Genomic DNA, 20,289 nt, shown 5'->3' with positions numbered 1-20,289 from the left:
CGCCCCCAACGATATATCCGCCAGTGCGTGGCAGGTCTTTCTTGACCCACCAACACTAGGGTGGATTAAAATGCTATAACTTTGTGAAAACATGACGTAAACAATTTTTTTTATACTGTTAGAATGACCTTGAACCCAACTTCCTTAGGTTCGATTCGCCTTGAGATCTGCCAAAATGGAAATAAGAAATAAACAAGGGAAAGGGGCAGGCCGATATCGACCTGAACCGCACTAGAAAGTATTTTTAGTAGTGAAGGGACAGACCAAAATAAGGGTATATCGAAAATAAAACAGAATTATCGTATAAGGAATGAAAAAAGTTTATTATTTACTTATGCTTGTCTTTAAAACATGTCACGCAAAAGCTTTGGTTGCATTTTCTGCAATATTTTTTTTTATTTCTTTAAGTTTTTTTTTGGCTTCGGTACTATAATAAATAATAAATAGGTTCTCAAATGAATTTAAAAAGTTGATAGAACTCTTTGAATTATATTTTTTTATTTTTCTTTCATTATTTGCCATGGTTGAATTTATCGAACGAACGCTAAATTAGATTAGCTAAATAGCTCAACACTAACTGACGAGACGCGCGCTCTGTGCGGCATCGGGTCGCCGGAGGCCTGTTGGGACGGGCGGGCCGAAATAGGCCTACTGCCGCACTGAGCGGATGTATTTACCAGTCGGTGCGTGGTAGGCCGAAAAGGGCCTACGTAATGTTTTGAAGGGGGAATCGTTCCGCACTAGTGAGAGAGACATAGTTTTCTTCGTCCGCACCAGCTGAAGTACCGCGGCAGGCCGATATAGGCCTGTCCCGCTGTGAACGTGTTAATAAAAAAGAATTCATTGAATTGAATATATGTTTTTTTATTATATTGTGTAATCCTACATTTGTTTTAATTAGTATTATACCTTATTGAAGATCAATTAAAAATATGTAGAATGCCGAAATCCAGATAAATGCACCAACGGTTAAAAACCTAAATAGGTGGTCACTGTAAAATGGTAACTGTGTGTGCCAAAATAGGTAGAAACTGGCACTACTAATATAAACAGGTTGATTAATGATCTTGACAAACAGGTGGTATTTATGAAAACTATATTATGTATCAGTTCCAAAAATATTTCAGACCTCCTCCTAAGCTTCCTTGGTAAAACATTTATCTTTCGAATTAGCCGCTTTAATGATCCAAAACAGGCGATCACCCTATTCGGTGGTATACTCGTAAAATGTATTGTACTTGTCTTAATTACATCTTCGTTTATTGTTGATGTTATAGACCGAAAAGTCCAACGTTCGATTCCTAGACCGGGCTTCTATTTGTCTAAAAAATAATTCAAATAGTTTCTGTAACATTCCCAAAAAAGCGCGTTAGGTGAATTCAACAATGAAGGAGGACAGAGGCAACGCGAACAAACTTCAGTCTTGATTAATATTTTCAATGATAGACTCATAAGTTTGGACTATATTTACGCGTATTTCTGAGTTATGGCATGGGTGGCTGTGAGTGTCGGTAATATCTGTCGTATATGTCATCCCAGAAGGCACGGCGTTGTTCCAACAGCGCATCTCTAAGTTCCACTGTTTGTCCAAAGGACATGTGCTGCGATCTGTTGTTAACCAGGGGGGGCCAGAATAGTAGCGTAGAATTTTCCCCAACTGGTCGCCTGGAAAAAGTAACGTAATTAAATAAGTCAATGAATAGAACAATTTAAATTCTAAATAACAATAATACGAAATTACCCGGTTGTTACAAAATTATGCCACATTTCCCTCATGATTTCTTTTAAATTTCTAAAGCCTTCAGAAAGACCAATTTCATCTGAAGTGTATACGCCCAATCCATCAAACAAACTAAATTCTTGCGCGCAATGGCGAGCGCCCCGTACGTCCGTGTACGGCACCACAGGCCAGTCTTCATCAACAAACGAGTATTCATATAGATATATATTATTATTTCCATTTTTCACATGCATACTACTTGTCCACAAGACCGAATGGGTAAACATAGTGTCCGAGAAAAAATCGATGTACGACAAAATTGTTTTCTCGTTTACAGGTTCATCTCCAAAATAAAATTCCTTGATGGTTGTTGCAACTTCTTCTTTCTCTTCTTCGTTTTGAAATTGCAAATCAACTGGTAGAAAATCTGAGAATCTCTCATTCATAGCATCCTTCCAACTTTCAAAGTTATGCATTCGTATCAATCCTTCCATGTCAGTGAATCCATAAATAGCTGGAATCTTTCTATAGTTACTATCTCTTTAAATATGAATAGGGACTTCGTCTAGAAACATATCTTGTCCGATATCTTGTTCGACACAAGGAGCGAACGTTACGGCCCCGTCTTTTCTTTCCACGTACCGACTTGGCAGTAGTAAATCAAATGAAGCCGACTTATAGAATTCTGCTAAAGCCGCAGTGTTATATACATTTGTGAAATTAAAGGTTCTTGCGTGTTCCTGAGCATTTTCTAATGCATCAATTTGTACGGTAAATGAACTCAAACTAGCGCCGCTTCCGGCTATGACTTTATTAAATAAGCCTTTCGTGGTTTTTGAAAGCATAAGCAGATCGATTGTTGCTGAACCCGCACTACATCCAGCTATAGTGACATCGCCTGGGTTACCTCTAAATTTTGCAATATTCTTCTGAACCCATCGCAATAGCGCGACTTGGTCTTTCATACCCGCATTACCGGGAGCATCTTCAATACCAAGGCAGAGAAATCCATGTACGCCAAGGCGGTAATTGAAAGTACTACAATGACTTCGCGTGTTTGAACTAAGGTATTTAGTATAATTTCTTCTCCGTATCCATTTTGAAATCCTCCTCCATGAACATATACAATAATAGGAAGGTTTTCAGTTTCGGTATCAGGGACATGCACGTTGGCGACAAGACAGTCCTCTTGCACATTTTTATTGAAAAGTATGTCCCCTGTTTGAGGACACACTATATTTCTATTTATTGCTTCCAGTGGCTCCTCCCAGCTCGGAGCTGGCAGCGGGCCCTAATAACAAAATATGATCAATAATATAAATTAATTAAAAATGATTGATAAACGATCTTAGAAGTAATATTTTTTTTTAATAAAAGAAATATACAAGAAAAATACAAATGTTTATGTAGATATATACAAATGTTTCTACTTTATGCATATTTTATATTGATCGTTTTCTATAATGAAATGAATATAAAAACAAATTCTACAAGCGTCCAATACTATAAATTGCTATCTAACTTAAAACAGGCATTATACAAAATTATATTTGATAAAAATTACCTATTTTCATAAAGTAATGAATTATCATACGTGTATACTTCATAAAGGAACACTTTACTACAGCACATAGCCTTTATAAATCCAATCTTCGAATTCAGTTCACTTAAGTATTAAGTGCCTATCAAAATAGAGTAATTTACTTATACATTGATGTAACTTATGTTTAAATGAACAAAAGGCATACAACTATAGTAATGCGTTACAAGATATTTTGTCAATTAATACCAAACAATGTAATATCAGAATTCATAAACGTAAGCTCGGGTAGTAGATTTACCTTAAATCTGGTTGGTCCCGTGGGTGCGGTTGCGTAAGGGATATTGTAGAACTCAAAGACGTGTCTGGTAGGGTGCTTGTACCCTCGCACAGGACCCTGAGCCGTGACTACCAGCCGCGACACTCTCGCCCCGGTCTCTTGTGCGACCAAACATAATGCTACCAGCAATGAACACGACAGAGCCCTGATCAACATTTTACTTCAGTATCGATACTGATGCTGTAGAACGTCGTATTTATTTCCCTGTACTTATCTCACGATATTTGATTACGTGTAAGAGGAATAAGTGTTATAAGACCAGTTTTTGTTAGTTGTAATCCACTTCAATACGAGTACTGCATACTAATAATGATGTGTCACCAGTTATGTTTAATATCGAAGTATGATTTTATGAGATTAATCTAAATTCTATTTTTCCTTTCCTTATTTTCAATAAAAAATGCTCACTTTCATCGCCCGCGGTGAAAATTTAAGCCTCAGTTAAAAAGTTGGGAACATGATCTTCACGATCTTGTATCAGGCTTTCTAAGTGATGACATATCGTTTATTGTTGTGATTCATCAAATATATCTCAGATTCGATATAATAGATATCAATGATAAGATTGTACATACATGCAACGACCTAGAAAAATGAAATACTTAAAACAACTCTTGCTTATCAATCCATCCGGACCTGTCTTGAACACTACAATTTCAAAAATAAAAGTATTTGTTTCTGGGAAACAGCCCAAAAGCATTTAGAAGACCTTATCTTGTAACAAGTCTTTGAATCGTTTTTTGCTTAATTTTTAGCACATGACATCAATCATTCTGTGTATTCGTTAATCAAGTATTTAGTGTTCAATGAGTGCAGTTCAGCGCCATGCAAAGATTTTAACATTATTTTTTTTGGTACTAATGCTATTCTTTATAGTGAGGACTTTACGATCAAACGAACGATGTGTGTCACTGTATGCTCTTCATTAAAACTCGATCAAACGGCCTTGGGCAGTCGTTCCGTACATTTTCGGCGCACGAGCTACGACGGCAATATGCAAGGAGTTACAAATATTTAAAAAAATTGTAGGCCCTTTAGAAAATTTTAATATACCAAATATTCCTTATTACACTGTCTACTTGGATTGGTTGCAACTTAAAATGATGATTGCCATCTATTGATATTTATTTTGTTCGAAACTTACACTCTTTTGTTTATGTGTACAGTTTGAGTAACTCATTGTAAGGTATTTTTATTAAAAAGACAAGTATATGGTTTTATTAAGTAACGCAATATCAAAATGACTCAGTACAAAGTATAGAATTCCATAGCACATCACACCAACGGCGAATCTTATTTGCATTTGAAGCGCGTCATCAAATTGTGTAAATACATTTTGTAAATAGGTTTTTCCATTGCCTTATCTAGAAACCTAGTATATGATTGTCCTCTCCATCAATATTGGTTTTGGAGAAACATTTTATGGGAAAATCCCGGGTGTCATTTTAATACCAAAGGAGAGGTGAAGATATCTTTAAGTGAGATTACATTATTGATATTATGCATTCCGACTCATAATTCTTCAAACCTTCGTAGTCTATCGCGTTGGTATCTCAGACCGACATTAATAATTCGTTGTTCTTTTAAATCACATCACTCGTACCATATGGTGTTTATTACCTTCTTAATTTGTTATGACATTCATTAGTGCATTCATTACCCTTGTTAAATGGATACGTATGTAACATTTTTTTTATGTTTACAGTCTGGAAAACCGCCACGTAACAATTCAAATTTAGGTACATCAAACAATCCTTAGTGCAATTTAAATAACCTTATGAATTATTTAGATTAATCATTATTATAATATTTTATTGGTTAAGAAACACTGTTATATTAGTATTTGATTTCAGAGCTTTTTTAAATATTAACACATGAAAAAACCGCTGTTAACGTTAGAGTATCAAATTTTTTTTATTTTTTGCCGCCTGATTTAAAAGACTATTTGTGAGAAACAAAGTTTGTGTTCTAAAAGGTAAGCGATACGATCGCCCATAAACAGTAGAGACACCATCCGACACCTTGAATTACAAAGTTTTGTTTGGTATTCCACTGCGCTCGCCATGCTGGGACATGAGATGTTAAGTGTGACGTTCAGTAGTTACACTGACTAAAATGTTCTCTAAACTGAAACACAACAGTGACTACATACTGATAAGTTCCGGTTTCAATAGACATTGCGGTGGTACCTACCCAGGCGGACTCTCACATATGAGAGACCTACCACCAGTAATATAATAATCCTTTCAAATTGGTAAATAGTAACACAGATTTATCTATTTCTATAAGTAGGTATCGGAAATCAGAGGCCCAATTATATTCCAGATGTGTCAGGATCACAAGGACAGTTTAGCGTTTTGTGTTGCTTTTGTATTATAGTCCTTCTGAGTGTTTGTAAGAAAAGCAAAACGCGAGCGGTTGGATCATTTCCTCATAATATAAGGTATGAAATAGTAAATACCACATATTATGTATTTTTATATAGGTATAAACAAGACGTATTTTTTGTGATTTCTTTAAACAGTTAAATGCGAATAACTAAAGGAAATAAATGCCACTGCTGTTAATAAAGGTCGTTAAACAAGAAGATAACTTTTTTATGATAGATTTGTTATCTGGTTATTATTTAGTTTAAATAAAAAACAGATTATATCATCAGCACTACTATGTACTCTTGGATTGTTTTTATATTAAATGGGTTTTATTACCTTTCAGCCGCGACTCTGCCGCGATTTTGCGAGATAAAGGTCTCACTACATGCTTTTCCGAGATAAAAAGTAGCCTATGTCCTTCCCAGAGTATCAAACTATCTCCAGGTCATATTTTATTGAATTCGGTTCAATGGCGTAATAAGCAGGCAGACAAAGTTACCACGAATTTATATTATAATTACGATGTCGACCTTTTTTTATTACATAATAATGTTAATATTTTAAAATTTGTTCAAACTTAAATAAAATAAGCATCTTAACGCAGTCTTCATTTATTTGAGATTGTTATTTTGGCCTCGGTTTATGTATTGGCTTCGGTTTGTGCATTGGATTTGTTTTGTGGGTTGGCTCGGGTGCCTTCGGAGCTCGGTAAAATCTTGCATAGATGTTGTCCCAGAAACGGGCACGCTGCTCCAGTAAAGGTCCTTTGAGTTCCAGCGTTTGCCCGAACGACATGTGTGGCGAACAATTACTAACCACAGGGGGCCACATCGGCAAAGAAGAGTTATCCGGCACAGGCTTACTGAAAAATAAAAATAACGTAAGATTAGAAAATAATAAAAATTAAATTGTAAAGGCTGAACTTATTAACACAAATCTTACCTTGTTCTTATAAAGTTATACCACAAGTCCGCGATAATTGATTTCATATCTTTATATTTTACGGACATGCTAGATTCATCTACAGCAATTCCTCCTTTCTCATCTAACAAAAGAAATTCTTGCGCGCAGTGCCCCGCACCGACAACATGCGCATAAGGAACCGAGGAAACGTTTTTATCAACATATGAGTATTCGTACAAATATATATCATTGTTTCCATTTTCAACCTGTATATTAACTGACCACAACATAGAATGGGCAAAAAGTACGTCCGTGTTAAAATCTAGGTACTCCAAAATGGTATCCTCATTCACAGGTTTGTCTCCAAAATAAAACTCTTTGATAGTTTGCGCAACTTCCTTCTTCTCTTCTTCGTTTCGGAATTGTAAATCTATTGGTAAGAATGGAGTAAAGTCGTCATTCATTTCAACACTCCATTCTTCAAATTCGGGCAACCGCATCAATCCTTCCATATCAGTGAATCCATAAATTACGGGCACTTTTCTATAGTTACCGTTTCTTAAAATATTAATAGGAGCTTCATCTAAAAACATTTCTACTCCAGTATAGCGTTCAACACAAGGAGCAAACACTACACTCGTGTCCTTTTGAACCCTAAATGTATTTCGCAGTAACAGGTCTTCAAACGGAACAGTCGCATAGAATTTTCCTAAAGCATACGTATCGTCTACATTTGAGAAATTTAATATTTTTGCATGCATCTTAGCGTTTTCTACGGGATCAATTTGGACAGAAAATGCACTTATGCTGGATCCACTGCCTGATATGACTTTATTGAATAATCCACGCGCAGATTTTGAAAGCATCAAAAGATCAACTGAAGCTGATCCAGCACTGCATCCAATGATCGTAACATCCTGTGGGTTACCTCCAAATTTCTCAATATTTGTATTTACCCATCGCAATAATGCGACTTGGTCTTTCATCCCAGCATTACCGGGAGCGTCGTTAGTACCAAGGCAAAGGAAACCATGTATGCCAACGCGATAATTAAACGTTACCACAATAACTTTTTTATTTTGTACGAAAGTAGTTGGTTTGATAGAGTCTCCACGTCCATTTTGGAAGGCTCCCCCGTGAACATAAACGGCAACAGGAAGGTTTTTATCGTCTGTGTCGGGTACATGTATGTTTGCTATAAGACAGTCTTCTTGCATGATTTGATTTGTCGTGCTGAGTTCTACTTGTGGGCAGACTATATTTCTGTGTATTGCTTCTAGCGGTTCCTCCCATCTTGGAGGCGGCAGCGGAGCCTGCGAAAATATATTTGCTATAGCGTTTTGCACAAACATTTTAATCTATCAGCGTTTAATAGTTTTTGTTCATTCTTTGTAACGTGCAATAACTACTGATTCATGTAAAAAATAACATAATAATATGATTATGATATATCATACAATGACTATAATCTTTTTTTATTAATATGAACAATTGTTAAATTACTAAAGTATTACGAATAAAACATGTAGCTAAGAGAAAATATTTTTTAAATAACATTTGGAACATATCACGAGACATTATTGGATTGGATTAATTAATCAAACATTGTAAAATATTGTGTTCAGATAGTCACCATTCATTTAACTAACAATTTAGGACCAATCATACCATTACGTTATAAGAAAAAAACTTTCTAGGATTAAATTGATGTGGTAGGAATTTTGTAGCTGAGAGTCCGTCTGTGTTAATAGTAGTGATAAGTCATAAAATATTACCGACTAGCTTTTGCAAGAGGCTCTGCTCGCGTAAAAAATAAATTCCGGGATAAAAATTTGCCTTCTCTAGTATACATTAGTAAAACAGAGAGAAAGGCCATTGAAAATTTAAAGAAATGTAGTCATGCATTTCGTAACCTTGTCATTTACGTACGTATACATAACTTATCTCAAGAATGACTTTAAAGAGTAAATCATAAAATGATTTATCACTGTTCAGGATAGTCATAACTCATATTGTATCTACAATTCAACAATGTTATGATATTGAGCTACTCGATCATATTTCCATGTAGATAGGTTTCTGCCTGCAGATCCGTTCGCGTAAAAATCCGTTTAACAATCCCCCCATCGAGACGAGACGCCATCTATATACTATATCGGAACACAAAAAGCGCGTGACGCGGCGGCGTAGTACTGTGAGATTTCTAATTAAATTTTAATATTTTATTTCTTTCGGTTTGATGGTTTTGAATAAATAAAATCTATATATTAAAGAAAATAAAACTTAAAATTATTTTTTTGTGATTAGATTATTAGTGGTAGTGACGTGATTTAACGCCAACGGGAATTTAATCTATGCTTTGATTAGAAGTTTAGTTATTACTACTTCCTAACAACTACTCAATATAAATAATCAAATTTATATCTATTAGATTATTTATATTGAGTTATATACGGCTATTAAAGCAGTCCTTTGATTAGAATGCATGTAATTGCAAAATAAAGGATTCGCATTCGTAAACGGAATAAGCCCCTGACTATTTATATATCGACGGTTAAAAGGCTACTTGTCTTAAGCGACATTTTTTTGTGTGACACTACATTTCATATATATTTAAAATCACTACTTTAATTTATATTTTTTAACCTAGTTAAATTTTTTCCAAAGAAAATGTCGCTTAAGTCAATTAACTTTTTAACTTTTTGTCGATATTATGTTCTATTATATTTTTTTCAGTAAAACAAGTCATGTAAAAATAGAGGTCTATCTGTTATATATATTGTTTTAGTCATATGATTTTTAGTCTAAAAAGTCTCGATATAGAAGATTATGACATGCAACATGATAAACTTAAATCTAATTAAAAATAAAACATTCACTTACTTTAAATCTATGCGGCCCTGTAGGCGCGGTTGCGTAAGGGACGCCGTAAAACACGAAGAGGTCACCGGCGGGGTCCTTATAACCTCGCACGGGACCCTGAGCCGTGACTACTAGCCGCGATACACTCTCCTCGATCTCTTGTGCGACCACACATAATGCTACCAGAAATGACCAAGACAGAGCTCTGTTCAACATCTCCGCTTCTACTGACGCTATGCCAAAACTGACATTTGTATAAATATCATCTATGTTTATCACAGCTCGATAACCTCCCGCTAAATAAAATTAATCAATATTGACACGTCGAGTCATCTTTATTTGAAAAACACTCAAACGCGCTACGTCATAAAGTTTAAGAGGAGATTGATACACCTCAACCAATGGAAGATATTTATCATCGTATCCTAATAACATAACACTGATATTTACATATCATTTTAAATTGAATTCTAGGCAATTCAGGAAAATAATATAAAAAATGAATAACGCCTAGAACTCATTATAAGTATATTAGGCAAAGACATTTTTGGTTTAGTGGTCGTGTTAAACATTTAGCTTATGAAGTGACCTGGCATGATCCCGGCAATTATTCGGAGTCTTTAATCTTTTACCATCAGAGATAATCATAGCTATAATCTTCTTTTCAAATATTTGAATAACAAATATATTATAGTATCTTTAAAATAGATGTTTATTGTTGCTTGCCTGTCTGATAATTACCGTTTACCTATTCTACAATTGTTTAAAAGCATGCATTATGAATTGTCTTTATCTAATGTAATTGATTAACTATAGAAAGAACAAGCAGCAACGAAATTCCATTTTATTTGAAAGTACATTATTCCTTTTCTTTTGTGTATAATTTTCACTATCATACAAAATAAAATTATGCCGGATGAACAGAGATTATTCTTTCAAGAATTATTTTTATGGCATTTAAGATTTTTGACACTTGTTTAAGATTTTAACTATATTATATTCTGAGGTAAGCTATTCGGCTTGACACATTGTTATCGGGGAAGGTACGGACGAAAAATCTGACACTACCTTGGGACTGTTAATCGGGCTCACGGTAGTAAATTACGTTACTAGACTTAAGAATTATCATGTCTTCTCACTTTCTATGGACTTCTGACAACCCCAAGATGTTCCAGTATAACCGACCTATTTCTTCCTCCAACTCGAGAATCTTCTCGTCAGCCCTCAATAAACGAATGTTGTTTTTACAATGGCCATTCATCATCGGAGGTGGTAGCAGTCTTATCCGGAGATTCTTAAGACCCCTGCCCCGCCGTTACCGTAGCCGTTACCAGGGCCAGGAATGGCGAAGTTACTGGAACTGAAGGCCAGGTTTAGGTGTTACTATTCATAGGGGGGTTTTGCCTACACTTGCCACGCTTGGCAGGCGACTTTGCGAGCGCATGGTGCACCTTCTCGCTCTGATTATGCTGCTGCACGAAATCGACCGATGGCATTTAGCTGCGCCATATCTGTGATGGTTATTCCGCCATCCGCCGGTAACCAGAACCTCATCCATTAAGTAGCAGGGTGAACCACGCAGATGTGAGGTTGGTTTGTGGTCCGCGAGATGAAGGATTCCATAGGCCCCAAATCTAAAACCCACTATAAGACATTTCAAAATTAGTTTGACCATTAAATTTGCAATTATGCGCCATTACAACTTCAAATTATTTTTATTAATTTTTCCCGCAGTTTCACCTGCGCGAATGAGTTTCTCTGGTATAAAATTATCGCTATAAATTTTCCTGGAACATAAAGTAACATATATCATCATAGGGTTTCAAAGTATCTCTATACCAAATTTCATCAAAATCCGTTCGGTAGTTTTTTAATTTATCGCGTTCAGACAGACAGGCGGGGGACTTTATTTTACAATATGTTTGTTAAATATTTATGTTATAAATAAATGGCTTAACAATAGAACTCTAGTAAAGAATAAAATCACCTTTAACGCAAATATAATACATTAGCACGTGCGCGTCAAGCGTACTACAGATAAAATCATTGTGATATCATAAATATGAGATATCCTGGTCCTACGTGAGGTTGATAACTGAAGTGTTTTGTTTTCCTAACATAGCGCGTTGTACAATTTAAAATTTATTTATATACTATGTGTTCCACGCGACTTCGTCCGCGCGAAATTTAACTTTATCCGTGGTGCTTTATAACTAGCTTGTCTAGTTGTAAACGTCCCTATACTTGAGGTTAAAACGCCTCCTTAGATTATGATTTTGTCACCCGCATTGTTATGGAGGGAAGTGGACAATTAATATTCCCAACTCCTCCCTATCTTTCTATTTGATTTATTTCGTTGCGGGATAATGACCTATTAGTTTTCCCTGAGACTCGCCGAGCTTCACTGCTCGGTGTCATAAAATGCGTGCCACTGCTGATCCTGGCTTACAGGAGTTATAGCTTATATGTAAATCTAGAACATGATCTACCCGTGTGCCAAATTTCATCCAAATCCATTCAATTGTTTCTACATCTACTTCTAACAAACATTCAACCATTATCACAAATTTACGCAATTAACATATTAATTAGATGTTTAAATTGACCCCCTAAGACAGGCAGGCAAAAAACAAAACGATTCGTTTCTGTATAAAATTGTTTGAAGGCCCAACATCACAGTAACCTTGATTAGAAGATTAATTTGCTACTATGATTATGGTTGCCTGATCCAAGCTAATCATTTCCTGGACATTTCTGGGGCCACGAACGGAATCAGAGTTTTCGTCTTTGGTCCGAGACTAAACTAAGTAGGAATTACCTAGAACTATTGGTTGATGAAAAAAAAATACTTTTTTTGAAAAATCTTTTTCACTTCACCCGCACTCCGCGCTCCCCTCGCCTCTGGCTAATCGGCGAGCGACGCGAAGCGAGCCACTCACCCCTCTCTTCGCTCACCTAACGCAGTGCGAGCACGCTGTTTGGTTTGACTTTTGTAGCCGTAGTATCGTAACTTTGTGAACAAAACTAGTATTTTTTCATTCCGGGACAGCAAAATAAAATTACTGGACACGGGACAACACGCAAAATTCCGGGACAATCCCGGAAATCCCGACCATCTGGCAACCCTAACTATGATGCCTCTCAATACTGTACAAAAAACGGCGACTGAATTAGAAGTAATTGTATTTCTTGTGATCTTGTTTACCGCATCAAAGCGATTACTATGCGCGGCGGGGAAGTCCCCCGATATTTCCACTAGATCTGTCTATTCCTCAATATATTTGGAAACAACTATTTATAGCAATTGCTATGTGTATTTATTATTTGCACTCCGCGGATGGTGACTTGCATAATATGTTTAAAACCTTTGGATTTGCGGAGGAAAAGTCGCATCCAACGTTAAGTAAGGTTCTTGTAAATAGTATGGAACCCACACATGTCGTACACATACCCATATTTAATCATCAAACGAAAATAAAACTAAAACCACTTTAAGTATAAATTTTAATGAGCTGAATAGTGAAAGTTTGAGACATGGAATAAAAAATCTAAAACCGTTTGTAGTTTTGTTTTCCCGAATTCATTACATACCGTACTTTATACTCGCCGGAATGGTGACTGCTATAGAAATTTTCAGGGCTTCAAAACTTCGTTAGAATAAAAACGTCAAATAAAATATATGTAAAACTTACCTGTGGTGGGAATTAGAACCTAAAATCACCGCCATAGGAGGCCGATGCCTTATTCATTAGGTAGCATGGGCTTGTTGCCATTTAAATGGCATAAGCGACTTGTTTGCATAAATATGAATAATGATTATGAACATAAGACCAAAACTTGACATTGTTTTTCAGTTGTTACATGTCACAGTTACAGCCGATTTGAACAAACAATCCCAATCTTAGTATGTGAACCGATCCGAGAATAAACCAATTAAAATAAGTCATTTGTAATAATATAGTAAAAACTTTATTATGATTGATCTATGTTCGCGATAGATCCAACAAAGCGATTGGGATCATTTATTTAAATCGGTAGATAGTCTCTACTACTTCGCTTCATTGAAGAAAAAATTCAGTGATATTAAAATAATCTAACTAATGGCAAATCTTTTTGACAATATTACATTTATTTCAAGTAAAATACTTTACGACGCCATCGCTGTCTAAAAACCGAATAAAAAATTCAAATATTTCCCTAGGGGACAAATTACCGGGATAAAAAGTAGGACCTGTAATCCGTGTGCCAAATTTCTGCGTTTACTTCTGTAAACATGTAAACATTTTCACAAACATTAGGTTTTATAACATCAATAAAGTGATAGCAATAAGTTATGATTGTTATTATACATATTTAATTATACATTAATTATTCTCTAATTACAGCAAATTTTTATCACTATAATTGCAGTCAACCAAGAAAATAATTGATTATGTATTTGAATAAATGTAAAACGCAAATAAATAAAAAAATCAACGTCTTTATTTCTTATCACAATGGCTTTTACAACCTCGATAATTTTTTACTGAATCATAACTTACTTAACGTATTGACATAAGGTAGACTTTTAACTATAACAAAAAATATGCAATATTTTTTTTACTTATAATATTTAAATATTGACAATTTCGAGGAAATGTACCTATACAATTAACATCACTCATTTTTTATTTATTGGATATTTTTTATTTTTGTAAGTGAAAAGATTTAATTTACAAAAAAAAATGCCTCCTAGATGAAGTTTAAGATTTGGAGCCTTTTATACATATATGCATATCATAATAAGTATAGTTAATATAATAAATATACCTTATAACTCTGTGTGTCGAATCGGCGGCTTTGGTGGTGGTATGGGTGCTCGATAATACTTCTCGTATAAAGCGTCCCAGAAATGTACTCGGTCGTTTAAATCTCCTTGTTTTAATTCTATAGTTTGCCCAAGAGACACGTACGACGATCTATCAACTTCGACTGGTGGCCATGGCGGCAGCGAAGAATTTTCTGGCACTGGTTTCCTGTAAAATTATTGAAAACTTGTTTAGTTACGTACTTTTTAAAGTATGTATTGTTTTTATTATGATTTTATTTTTACTTTTAAATAATAGGGTATTTGCATGTGAGTAAAAATCCAAAAAGATATAAATAAGATAGTTTAATCAGAAAGTAATCGGAAAATAGTAGTTTCAGTTCATAAAATTGTAAAATAAATTTTTAAATTCAATTCAAAGTTTTGAGTTTTTTAATCTGTTTTACAAATATGCGAAACTATTGCCGCCATGTCATGACGTCATTAAGGCAGTAAACTACTTGAAGTGTCAATACGCGTTCACTATTTCTAATTTATCGAAATAGACAAATTTTTCTGACAATAAATTTAGATCTTTTCTCGCAAATTGTAACCAAGTTTTCCTCATAGTTATATCAGTTCGCAGTTGAAACCACATTTTTTTGGCTATTTACACTAGTATTCTTACATTCAGGAACATTTCTAGATGTTCTATCTTAAGATTAATTTGAGACACTTTTCAAAAAAAAATAATAATACCCTATTGATCTAATTTTTAAGCTGATACAGCGTAAATATTTGATAAAGCGATTTCAGCAATGTTGTTGGCTAGCCTTTACCAGGAAACCAACTTTTTAGAAGAGTAAGATTTTATATAAATCTTAAAATATGAAAACATAGAGAAAATAACCTTATTAGTTAAATATAAGTAAACACTTAAGGCGATACCTCAAGGTCCATTTTCATACATTTTGTTTCGGCTTTAATCTGGGTAACTAAACAAGTATTGGCAAGTAAAGAATTTAAATTCACGTCTAGTTAGTGATTAGTTCTCGCAGTTGAAGAAAAACGTAAAAATAATTAATAATCATGGATATTTCTGCCTTTAAAATTTCGTCATATTAAATTTTAAAGGCCGAAATATCCATGATTATTAATTATTTTACGTTTTTCTTCAACTGCGAGAACTAATCACTAACTAGACGTGAATTTAAATTCTTTACTTGCCAATACTTGTTTAGTTACCCAGATTAAAGCCGAAACAAAATGTATGAAAATGGACCTTGAGGTATCGCCTTAAGGGAAAATCAGCCAAGACAAATCTTGAGCTTCAATTTATACTAGGCTCCTATGTTTAAGCAATTGCACTGTTCAAAATTGAATTACATCAATTCAAAATAACAAGTAATAGAAAAAAGATAAGAAATTATATTTTTAAATTTATTTTAAAATCGTGTATGTTATTATAAACAAATTTCAGGATTGTTAGGGTATATTAGACTTAGCATCTATTTGGTTCTTAATTTGTTTATGTCGTCAAAGTTCACAACCACACATATCCTTAATTTTGGTATTAGCTCCCCCGTTTTAAATTATGTTTCTAATGGGATATTATTACTTTTTATAAAGAAATTATAATTATTCATCATTCAAAGTGATCTGTATCCAAACGATCTGCATTCCGACTAGCTTACATCATTTTAATTAATAAGTTGAAGTATATTTCCTTACATATATGGATAGTTTTTATAGTGATGTTTGTAGTACATTTCCAATTGATAATAATATCTATCAAACATTTATAGTCAATAGGACTTGAATCTGGGGTTGTGGAAATCACAGACTTTGAGTAATTTCAAGTAGAAGTACATACGTAGCAAGATTATTGATTATTTCCGGCGTGTCAGTTGCTGTTTGTTATCTAAGTTATTATTATTAGTTATCTAAGTTTTATAATATATCAATAATTGAGTACACAAAACTATAAAAGTAATCTTTTGTCATGGAACCCATTCTCTATCGAAAATAAATGTTTTTGACAACACCTATGTTAATACTCAAATCGTAATATACAGGGTAATTTTGATATCGCGTTACTAAATGAAACCACATACTTATCTACTTGAAAATAACACTTTGCAATAAGTTCCTTGAGCCGATGATGTAAAATAAAAAAGTGTAAGTTTTGAACAAAATAAATATTAATAAAAAGTCATTTTAATTTTGCGCGCTTTAATGCCATTACTACTACTGTAAGATAATTCGTCGCAGCGGCAGCATCATACTTCCAGTTAGAAATACATTCACGCACATGCCATATTCGCATTAAAGTACAAAATGTTCAAAAAATCAGAAAACAAAAACCAGGAATTTTAGTGTAAATATTCATTATTACTGGATGATTTTAGATAAAACGTCAGCAAAGGTGAAGACGAGTATGTGGTTTTATTTAGTAACGCAATGTCAAAATGACCCTGTATATTTTTTTTGTATTTTTCCTTCGTATAAACACAATTAAGCCAAATTTCTAGGTCATCTGGAAAGGGTTAGGTTTTTGATCTACATGTCAGTTAGACAGTGATAAAAATGTCGATCTTTAGATGTTATCTCAATAACCTTTTGAATTGTATTTATGCAATTTGACATTCCAGTTTATCTAAGGGGTTTTAATAAATAAACCAATTTTTATGTGTTTATATAAATTTTGAGAAATAAAAGCGCCGAAAGTCGCTCCTAATAGTTCGTTATAAATAACGTTAGGCTGCTGCCTCTATAGTTTCTTGTTCTTTGCTTGGCTGACACGCTGCTGCGTGTCCAGATTGTTACCAACATAAACAGAAATTACCACGGCACTATGACTGTATTCACAAAAGTTTGAATACAGTCAAAGTGCAGTGCGGTGTCGTAAGTGTTGTTAGTCGAATTTCTGAGTGGTGTTAATGCTTATGGTTACCTAGTCACGCCGTTTGTAAACATACGACAGGCGAGTGAATTTATTAAAAGAAGGCTAGCTTCGATTAGCCAATAGCTATACCTTGACTTATCGTAGTTTATTATTGTTAACATAATACATATTTACCCTGTTTTGATGAAGTTGAACCACAACTCAGATATGATTTTATTAGATTCATGCTCTTTATCAATATTGTTACCATTCTGTTTGACTTCGCCTTCCAATACATCTGTTAGTTGACGGCAATGAGTTGCGTCTAATAAGTTTGTAAACGGCACCCCCGGGAGTTTGGCCTTGAGTGTATATTTGTACAAAAATATTTTATCATGACCTGCTTCGACATGTAATCTGATAGTCTTTGAAGTAGTATATGTCGTTAATACGTTACTAATGTAATCAATTACACTTGAAACATTAATATCTTTGCTTATCGGCTTATCACCGAAATAAAATTCTTTAATCTTTATCGCTACTTGTCTTTTCTCGTCTTTGCTTTCAAATTCTAAATCAACGGGCAGGAATTCATAGAAATTGGTATTCATTCTTTCATGCAAAATATCAAAGTCCGACTTCTGCAATAAACCGTCTGTATCATCGAACCCATATAATATTGGAATCTTACGATATTTTCCTCGTTTTATAATATTGACTGGGGCGTCATCTAAGAATACGTAATCTTCTTTCGTATCTCGCTCTACGCATGGAGTAAACCTGTTAGCAAAATTGGTCTTATCGTTAAACATCTCTTTAGTTAATAATTCCATGGAGATTTCTTTATACATGTCTTCCAAAGCGTATACATTATCCACATTAGTAAAATTTAGAGATTTAGCAAATACTTTAGCTGTCTCTAATGGATCGGTTTGCATTGCAATGAAGCCATTATTAGGACCGTATGCTAATATCATTTTATGAAATAAATTTTTGGTAGACTTGGACAATATGAGTAACTCCGCTGAAATTGCTCCCGCGTTACAGCCGACAATGGTAATATCGTCCGGGTTTCCGCCAAAGTTAGCAATATTTCTTTTAACCCAGCGTAAGAGTTCAACTTGGTCCTTCATACCCGCATTACCAGGAGCTCCTAACGTACCCAAGCACAAAAATCCATTAACTCCAAGTCGGTAGTTAAATGTGACACCAATAATATTTTTCTGAGATACAAATTTTGTAGGTGGCGTCATATCGCCATAACCTACTTGGAAAGATCCACCATGTATATAAACTACCACTGGCAAGTTCTTTTCTTGAGTATCAGGAATATATACGTTTGCAATGAGACAATCTTCTTGCATCTTCTTATTTTCCAGATTGAGTGATGGGGTACGTGCTTGAGGGCAAATGATGTTTCTATTAGTAGCTTCAAAGGGTTGAAGCCATGCCGGCGGCGGTAACGGGGCCTGTGTTATTTAAATAATTAGTTTGAGAAACACTTGTACGTTAATTGGATTGAGGTGTTCTATTTTAAATTGTTAATTTAAAGAAAGTATACTAAGAAAATGTAATTGATGAGACAAGGTAATCTGATAATAATTATTAAGTTAACATCATTGATAAAGTAAATGAGGTCATTAATAAAGTTTTGTTGACCAAAAATAATCCTAAATCTAAATATATCACCTCGAAGGTGACTGACTGACTGACATAGTGATCTATCAACGCACAGCGCAAACCACTGGACGCATCGGGCTGAAATTTGGCATACAGGTAGATGTTACGACGTAGGCATCTGCTAAGAAAGGATTTTTATTAATTCTACCCCCAAGGGGATAAAATAGGGGATGAAAGTTTGTATGAAACTTTGTCAATTATAAACCGATCGGGCTGAGACTTTACATGCATAAAGCTACTATGACGTAGACATCCCCTAAGAAAGTATTTTGATAAATTCAACCCCCATAGCGATTAAATTAGTTTGAACCTATCAGTAACGGGAAAATATGTAGCAAGACTTTTATCCTGGAAAACTCCTTCACGCGGGCGAAGCCGCGAGCAAAAACTATTATAATATATAATTATAATAACATGGTAATCTATTTTGTTCCAATGAATTAATTGAAAGATAATGCATTTTTTACAAATTGCTAATTGATTATAATAACGTCAAACAAAGTAATTAAAACCTTTTAAAATGTATGAATGGGTTCAACTTCAACAAGACTGTCTACGCAAAAAAAAACCCTTTATCATTGGAAAAGAATTGAATCACCTGAAACTTAAATATGCCAGTTGGAGCTGTACCGTAAGGTATGCCATAGAAGACGAAGACATTTGTGTCAGGTTCCTTGTATCCACGCACGCTACCTTGTGAAGTTTTTACTAGCTTTGATTCATTATTTTCACCTTCAACACATATAAAGGTTACAAAACACAACAAAAAATACGTGTAAAGCGACATATTGATTATTTAATACTAAGCTATGAAATGAAAAATTATCGATAGATAACAACACTTCCTTTAATATTTGGTTTAATTAATTTGTTATTTTTGCAATTACAGTTATTCATCTGACCGTTGACGAAGTTTCATGACACTTTTATGTATTTATAAATCATTTGGGTTTACATTCATTTAATTAAAAATCAACAACGATTAAATCATGATGTCAGCTGCATACAATGAAGGAGCGTGGGTCGTAAAAAATGATAAAATGAACTTCGTAAAGACAATGGTATACTACACCCTCATTACAGAGAAGAGCTATAAGGCTCCAAAGATTTGAGAAGATTATAATCATTAGCTTTCAAGACTATTGGGATTATCGATGTCGAAAATTTCATAGTTTTAGGAATCAGACGAAAAACAATGTCAA

At 34.3% G+C, this 20,289-nt stretch overlaps 2 protein-coding genes and 1 pseudogene across 3 annotated transcripts; all 3 read right to left on the bottom strand.

Annotated features, from left to right (window-relative positions):
- Positions 1–299: 299 nt before the first annotated feature.
- On the bottom strand, positions 300–5,693 carry LOC115445538 (annotated as a pseudogene).
- An 874-nt stretch (positions 5,694–6,567) lies between these two features.
- Positions 6,568–11,410, bottom strand: LOC115445560 (juvenile hormone esterase). The gene is made up of 3 exons (XM_030171881.2): positions 9,759–11,410; positions 6,915–8,188; positions 6,568–6,834 (listed from the first exon to the last, which is right to left on the bottom strand). The coding sequence occupies exons 1-3, from the start codon at positions 9,951–9,953 to the stop codon at positions 6,597–6,599; spliced, it is 1,707 nt and encodes a 568-aa protein (XP_030027741.2). The 5' UTR covers positions 9,954–11,410; the 3' UTR covers positions 6,568–6,596.
- A 2,787-nt stretch (positions 11,411–14,197) lies between these two features.
- Positions 14,198–19,909, bottom strand: LOC115445564 (venom carboxylesterase-6). Of its 2 annotated transcripts, none has more exons than XM_030171884.2 (3): positions 19,686–19,909; positions 17,603–18,876; positions 14,198–14,752 (listed from the first exon to the last, which is right to left on the bottom strand). In XM_030171884.2, exons 1-3 carry the CDS (start codon positions 19,872–19,874, stop codon positions 14,548–14,550), a joined length of 1,668 nt encoding a protein of 555 aa, XP_030027744.2. In that variant the 5' UTR covers positions 19,875–19,909; the 3' UTR covers positions 14,198–14,547. The 2 variants fall into 2 exon arrangements, with proteins under 2 accessions (XP_030027744.2, XP_037300259.1); XM_037444362.1 differs by having other exon boundaries at positions 19,718–19,885.
- Positions 19,910–20,289: the final 380 nt, after the last annotated feature.

This window comes from Manduca sexta, chromosome 28, assembly GCF_014839805.1.
Source record: "Manduca sexta isolate Smith_Timp_Sample1 chromosome 28, JHU_Msex_v1.0, whole genome shotgun sequence".
NCBI classification, from domain to species: domain Eukaryota; kingdom Metazoa; phylum Arthropoda; class Insecta; order Lepidoptera; family Sphingidae; genus Manduca; species Manduca sexta.
This window is presented reverse-complemented; position numbering and strand designations above follow the sequence as displayed.